Genomic DNA, 7,066 nt, shown 5'->3' on the forward strand with positions numbered 1-7,066 from the left:
ATTGGAATGTCTTCTATGTATGGAAGAAATTTAACTCCTGTCCTCGATCAATTGAGGAATATAGCCTTTACATTTCAAGTGCAATCATTTCTTCACATGGCGGAAGTGTTTTCGGCATTGCTAAGTATTTAGCAGATACAAAATAAGTACCAAAATCTTTCCAAATTATTATCATTCATTTGTAAAGCATTTCAATCCTTATTGCTTTTAGAATTATCGTACAAGAATGGCCATGATGGCAGGTCAAGAGCGTTGGATTCTACCTTCAGGTTTAAGGAATGGAACAGATAAACGAGATGAAAACGCATGCTGCTCTAAGACCAAAGTGTAGGGTAAATCATCACTAGGCAACAGGAGTCTGCAATACTTGGCAACTAGTCTTGATAGAGACATTCAAACTATGGCAGAAAGAATGGTGAGGAAGTTATGGGGTGAATTAAATACTGATTGGCAAGCAGGTTAGCTTAATCGTATCACAAAATACAAACAAGTTGGTTTGCTGCTGCGATACGCAACATTACAATCGCTTTGCAATGATTATATTGTTGAAAAATTTAAGGAAACTCCAATATTCATAAGAGTTCGCGAATAAACTTAGAGACTCTTTCCTGCCATACTCGAACAAGTAGCAAACATTTTAAGGCAAAACAAATGCGTTTCGACGTAACGGCATTTCGTGAACATTTTACCACAACTAGTGCTGCGTAAAAAGCAGCATTTTTTCCATTATAACAAATCCACCCTGTAGGACAGTGGATCACTAAATTGGAGGTTGCTGCATTTGATAATTTCCACCTAGTTTCGAAATGTTCGGAGTTAGGAACGAAGTAGTTTCAGAGAATGCGGAAAACACCGTAATTCTCGTCTACATGAATGTGTAGCGTCCCGAGACTCCCTGAAGACAAAAGAAGACACAATACTCGGGCAGAATATATATATTCAACATAGGGAAGGTGTCTGGGCTACTGGCATGGCCCAAAAGGCCAGCCCACCCAGCGAGGTACAAATGGGCTAATTCAAAGTACAAAAATGGCACCTCCTCAATACTGAGGGATAGACCACTACCGTATACAAATGTTTGTCATCCTGAAAATGAAACCTTTAATTGCATTGTAACCTATTCATAAACGTCCAAGCCTTACGTTTAACTACACGAACTCCTTAATCCCCGCTTTTTGGCCATCAATAACGACATGGTCTTCAGTACATGTTATTTTTGTTAATATGCTCGCAGACTTCTTGAGCTTTTGTAGTGAAGATATATCCAGACCATTACATTTTGATACAGTTATGAGGGAAATCGCGTGATGGGGTACCAGCAAATCTGTGATGGCAGCTCCCCTTTCAATGCATTTGAGATATAAATCAAAAACTTAAAAATGAATTATTGCATCAGAAGCAGGTAAGTAAAGGTTTTAGTTGAATTGATCCTGGACATCAAATACGGCTGACACTATTCTGGTTTCAGCGAAGACCAAATGCATTAGGGCGTTACTTTGCACTTGCGGTTAAAAAAAAACGATCTTGACTGAGAATATGTATGAAGACATATTGTTTATTCGATCAAATTAATTCACATCCCACGCTTATGCGCAGGGCTAGACCAAGTTCGTACATTGCTGGACCTCCTATGGTAATTGTTGGTGTCTTTAAGACTATTTATTAAAATTATGTGCATGATAAGGTTAGTCTGGGTGATAAGTACAACTGGATAATTCACCTTCAATCATCAAAATCAAGGCATCAGCATTTTGACCCAAACAAATTTGAACAGAAAAAAATCCAAAACTTTGGAGCGTTGAACATTTGTATTTCTCTTGAAGAGCCAACAAGATAGGCTGTTTAGGGGCAAGACGGGGATGGTACCAGGTTGAATTACAACCCAACTTTATTTTTGCATTAAGAAATAACCCCAGTAAACACTTAACAAAAATGACCTGGAAAAGCTCACATCATTAGACTTACGGAAAACCACAAATGTATGCATTTTTGCGCGTATCACGAAAGGCAAAAGAATTAAAAACTAAGAATTTTTTTGGTATGCGCTATATCATGGCAATGTGCGTCAGTACATTAGGTAGCGTGAATAATTTAATTCTAAAACACATCAGTAAGGAACCCGGAAATAAATAATTTCTTTGAACACGAAAAATACCTTTCAGGTAAGTTAGGAAGGCTATACACTCCTGATATTTACTAGCGCAGAAAAGCATTAATTCGTTAGGGCTCGTAAACTAACCCGCAATCAAAACAGTACGTATTCCTTCCAAAACGTGCTCAACTGGGTGGCATTCGGGATATTCACTGCTATTTAATTGTCTTTTTCTTTTAAAAAAGTCAAAGCGTCAACCTTTGGCAGCCGGTTTTTTGACGCTTGAAACTTTTGCACGCAGAACATGGCAATATTTTATGACATGATGCAGCTTTGCCTTAAGAAAATTTAATAATAATACATTCGGTTTTAATACATAGATTTGCCATATTCGACCTAACGCTGACGCTGCAACCGTTTCGAAAATGAGTCAAAAACAAATATTCTTAGGTTTTCATTTTGATTTAGTAACCGCTTATAGCCTTCGAGCAGTACCAGAAAGCCCGGCTTCTTTTTGTTCAGTCCATATCTGATTTAGCAAATCGCCCCAATAACATCAATTATTTACTCAAATTTGATGTTATTTCGTGCCTTGGACACTTACTCGATGACCCAGTGCCAACTATTCAACAAATAGCAGCTATAGTCGTTGGAAAAATTGCAAGCACGTCAAAACAAATTGCCGAATTAATTACTGACTCTAATATTATTCAAGTGATGCTCAAATCTTCTGGAATGGGACATGTAAACAGATAAAATTGCTTAAACGTTTCTAGAGATTCTACAAAAGGTCAGCTTTAGTAGCTTTACAATCGATTGCTAAACATTCGCCAGACTTGGCACTTACGGTTGTTCGATGCGAAGTGCTTAACGTAATTAATGCCTGTTTGGAAGAGTTCGATCAATGTGTTAAGGAAAACGCTGCATCCTGCATTAGCTGCATAGTCAGACACAGCGAGGATCTAGCGCAAATGGTTGTTGACTCTGGCAGTCTTCCGCTAATAAATCTCTGTTTGCAAGAGCCAGGTGTCAATTTAAGGTGCATATCAGCTGGTGTATTGGGAGACATAGCTAAACATTCGGTAACACTAGCACAGAACGTGGTCGACACTTCTGGAATTTGGCATCTCGTGAAGCAGACAACGGACTCCTGTTCAAAGTTGAGAGTAATTTAATGCGATCCTATAATACCTCTAGAAACGGGCCTTTCTCTCCTTGGCTCAGATAGCTAAGCATTCACCAGATTTTGCGGAGTTGGTTTTGGAGGCCAGTATATTTCCCCAAGTTTTGATTGGTATGAAGGACAAAGATGTGGGCCTTCGCAGCGAAGCAGCCAATTTAATAAAGGAGCTTTGCAAGCATACATTTGAAATATGTCGGGTTGTAGTGAATTCGAGTGGAATTCCAGCGCTGGTGGACTTCTTAGAAGAAGCGAAAGGGTGTTCAGCTATACCTGGAATAATTGCACTTGGCTATATCGCAGCACATTCGGACCTCCAAGCAATCGCAGTTATCAAAGCCCATGTATGCTCCTAACATTCTCTAATATAATCGTTAAGGCGCTAGTACAACTGAAGAATATACTTCATGAGGAAAGGGATGAAGTAAAAGCAGCGGCTGTGTGGGCCATTGGCCAAATTGGTCGCCATGGCGCAAGCCATGCAGATGCTGTCTCCGAGGTTGGCTTACTTCCAATCATACTTGCATATTATCTTAATACAGAAAGTTCCGAAGATTTGCGAGATAAGGTGAGACCTGCATTTATAACTGAGGCTGTAGTGCAAACGGTGCCTTAAACAGGTTCTAGAGAAGTGCACTGACATGGAGGCGCTACAACCAATATTACACAACTCGCCACCCAACATACTGAAGTATGTTGTGGTACAGTTCAGCAAGCTTCTTCCGCGGAGCGCAAAAGCCAGACGTGCTTTTGTCGTAAGCGGATGCCTAAGGAAAATTCAAGAAATTGTCGCGGAGCCTGGATCTACCCTGCACATGCACATAATTGCCATAAATAACTGCTTCCCTGAAGATGTTGTCAAGTTCTATTCTCCGGGATATCCCGAAGTTTTACTAGAACGTGTAGAGGCATACGAACAAGAAGCTAATTGAAATGTCTACCAAAGAACAAAAACAATATAGAAACACATCTATCATTCATACTGTTTAAATAAAATACCATTAAAGCAAAGTGATAAAGGCCTCAAAATATTTCATGTTTACAAGTTAACCACGTGAAAAAGTGCAGCTTGAACATGTTTGATTGGGCAACAGGAAAGCTGATGGACCGTTTGGAATGATGCAGATAGGAAGTTCCCAGGAGAAAGTTTGGGTGTCACAGTTAATAGATGGTGTGTAATCCGAGTAATTTGATGCTGTGTGGCCTTGAAGGAAATTATTGAACAGTGAAGGTTCCGTCGACAGTTGAGGTTGCTGTCTTGGGTTAGACATTGCGACGGTGAATTGAAATCGCAGACACCACTGCACTCTGCATAAGCCACCCCAATATTTGCTAGATAGCATAAATTCCACCGGGGCATTCAAAGGAATCGGAATTGCAAAGGGGAGAAACTTTGTGTTCGAACAAGCCAATCGCGCCTCAAACCACGAGGTTTTCAGTGCATTCTCAGGTAACCTGAGGACTAATAAAATTACATATTTTTATCCAAGAGGCACCTTTGTCTTTGGATGCAGTAGGTATATCTATTGGCAAAGTGGAGAACAAAAGGTTATTTTCCAAATTAGTTTCCTGACGCGAAGTTGGGTCAAGAAACTCGTCGGTGTCAGCCCAAATGATGCATTCGAAGGTGGGTAGCGTAGCCATCCGGAAATCCAAGTAGCCCCGTAGCAAATCACCCAACCGAGCCACCGTCTTGAACATTCCTATTCGACAGATATGGCCATTTGGACCCGAGAGCATAAAGCTCACTAAAATGCGGTGAAAAGGCGGAGCAAAACATACCAATCGAACTTGAAAAAACTATTTCAGCAAACATCGCGGAAGGCGATTGTGAGAATGATGTTCTCTTAGCACGTTTCTTAGTCTTCTTAGCCATATGTACGGAAGTGATGGCACACGGGACCTGAGTGTTGGCATGCAATTGCGAGAGCTTATCGTAGACAGCAGGATGCATTAAGTCTTTTTTAAGAATTCCCTCACCAAGATTGCTATCCTTATATCCAATCTGACTGTGAAAATCAACGTGAAAGGGATTACAGACGCAGTCGGGAGGAGATTGACTCTCGCTGTATGCATTACTCGACAGACCGGGCAGAGAGTCAGCGGTAGTGGAGTCGAAAGAATGATAGCTACCCACAGAAGGTAAAATGTGAAATGGCAAGCGAAGCAGTTGCGCTGGTCTATTGTCAACCTGCACCTTGATCAGGGCCTTGTAAGCGAAACGGACAATATTCCCACGATAGCTGGGTGGCAAGTTCTCGGAAAGACGGGTTTTTAGAATAATCCTTGCGATAGGTTTCTCAGCGTAGATTATGAGGGGCCACTGATTGGTAGAGTTTAGTTGCTGAATCCAAGAAATACGACTTTGGGAGTCCAATCCGGGGATAAATTCACTATCTAAACAGCCAAATAAGTGGTTGGTACGTTAGCACTATCCTTCCATAAACGTACCGATTTTAGCATCTTTATCAGGCGATGCTGAGAAGACTTTGTCAAATATTGGTTGATTCTTAAAATCTTCTGCAACAGCAGCCGAATTAAGACGATATTGGCCTACCAAAATTCCCTCAATGCTTTGAATTTCCCTAAAGAAAAATGAGTGTTAAGGCACTTAAAAAGGTACAAAAGTATAAAGGATACCAAGTGGTTTTGGGGTCCATAAGCACCACTGACACCTCGCAGCGAACAACTTCACCACATAAAAATATTGGAGGCTCCGGAATTTCTGCAACAACTTTAAGCTCATCCATATCGACACTAAGGAAACAAGTAAACATAGGAGTAAAAAAGTTGGCAGTCTAATAGCTCAACGTCAAGATTCCAAACGCTATTCACTCTATTAGCTTACCAATAGTCGACTCCAATTTACTAAGCTTTGGAAAAATGCAACAGAGATTAGACCAAACTTAAATGTTTCAGGGAAGAAGTTCCTGTCGACCAAGTACTCAAAACACTACGAGTTGTTCAGTAAATAACATGATTTAAGGTAAACCTCTTGGTCTGCGAAAATGATGAAGGGCCATTAAAATACAGCTAGTTCACTACTAAACCTTCTCAAGAACAAGCGCTAACAAAGTAACTCCAATAAAATGGCTTTCGCGCACCACTAACGCTTGTAAATAAAACAGGTCAGAAGAAATACACCGCGAAATGAAAATAAGTGCAATAGGGCCGATGCAATACGACACGAGATACAGGAGCACCTAGATACCAATGGAAGTAATGACAGTATGTCTGCAACAACAATTTGCGAGTATGAAAATATGATCAGACAAAAATGATTCTCAGCCTAATAAAACAAATAATAGAGTTCGCGTATTACGAACATGGAAAAGAAACATCTGCCCATAATTAGCTGGGATCCCAAAATTGTAACAGCCGCCGGTCCAGTAACAAATTATTACATTGACGAAGCAAGATAATACATTTAATGATAAATAGTCTGTTTCAACCTCAACTTGCAACAAATAATAAACTTTGAGCAAAAATATGCCCTTGGTTGGCCACAGTGCTTGTAGCTACTCCACATAAGATATTGTTCAAATGATAAAGTGGTAAGACTAACCCCCAGCAATTAAAATAATACTCACAGAAGTAAAATACACATAATTGAAGCCAATAAATGCACAACTTTTGCGCTGTTAAATTATTATCTTACGATGCGAAAAGCAATTGAGGCTCAACAATTACTAAATTTTGCTTTTTTTTCGTGCGAAACTAAAGTTGGTTTTTATTAATGAGTAGATATGTAATACTTATGTTGTTTTAATGTGCCTTTCAGGGAGGAGGCACGC

General features: G+C 40.0%; 2 protein-coding genes across 2 annotated transcripts; one reads left to right on the top strand and one right to left on the bottom strand. All coding sequences in view use genetic code 11, as the record gives it.

Annotated features, from left to right (window-relative positions):
- Positions 1–2,517: 2,517 nt before the first annotated feature.
- Positions 2,518–4,204, top strand: EGR_01691 (Sperm-associated antigen 6; the record flags this gene model as incomplete). Its single annotated transcript, XM_024490940.1, has 6 exons — positions 2,518–2,542; positions 2,574–2,836; positions 2,869–3,258; positions 3,317–3,616; positions 3,652–3,840; positions 3,893–4,204. 6 exons carry the CDS (start codon positions 2,518–2,520, stop codon positions 4,202–4,204), a joined length of 1,479 nt encoding a protein of 492 aa, XP_024354805.1.
- A 114-nt stretch (positions 4,205–4,318) lies between these two features.
- On the bottom strand, positions 4,319–6,621 carry EGR_01692 (hypothetical protein; the record flags this gene model as incomplete). The annotated part of the gene is made up of 6 exons (XM_024490941.1): positions 4,319–4,734; positions 4,769–5,020; positions 5,055–5,669; positions 5,724–5,857; positions 5,913–6,029; positions 6,599–6,621. The coding sequence occupies 6 exons, from the start codon at positions 6,619–6,621 to the stop codon at positions 4,319–4,321; spliced, it is 1,557 nt and encodes a 518-aa protein (XP_024354806.1).
- Between the last annotated feature and the right edge of the window lie 445 nt (positions 6,622–7,066).

The sequence above is a fragment of the Echinococcus granulosus genome (genome assembly GCF_000524195.1).
Source record: "Echinococcus granulosus chromosome Unknown EG_S00006, whole genome shotgun sequence".
Classification (NCBI taxonomy): Eukaryota; Metazoa; Platyhelminthes; class Cestoda; order Cyclophyllidea; family Taeniidae; genus Echinococcus; species Echinococcus granulosus.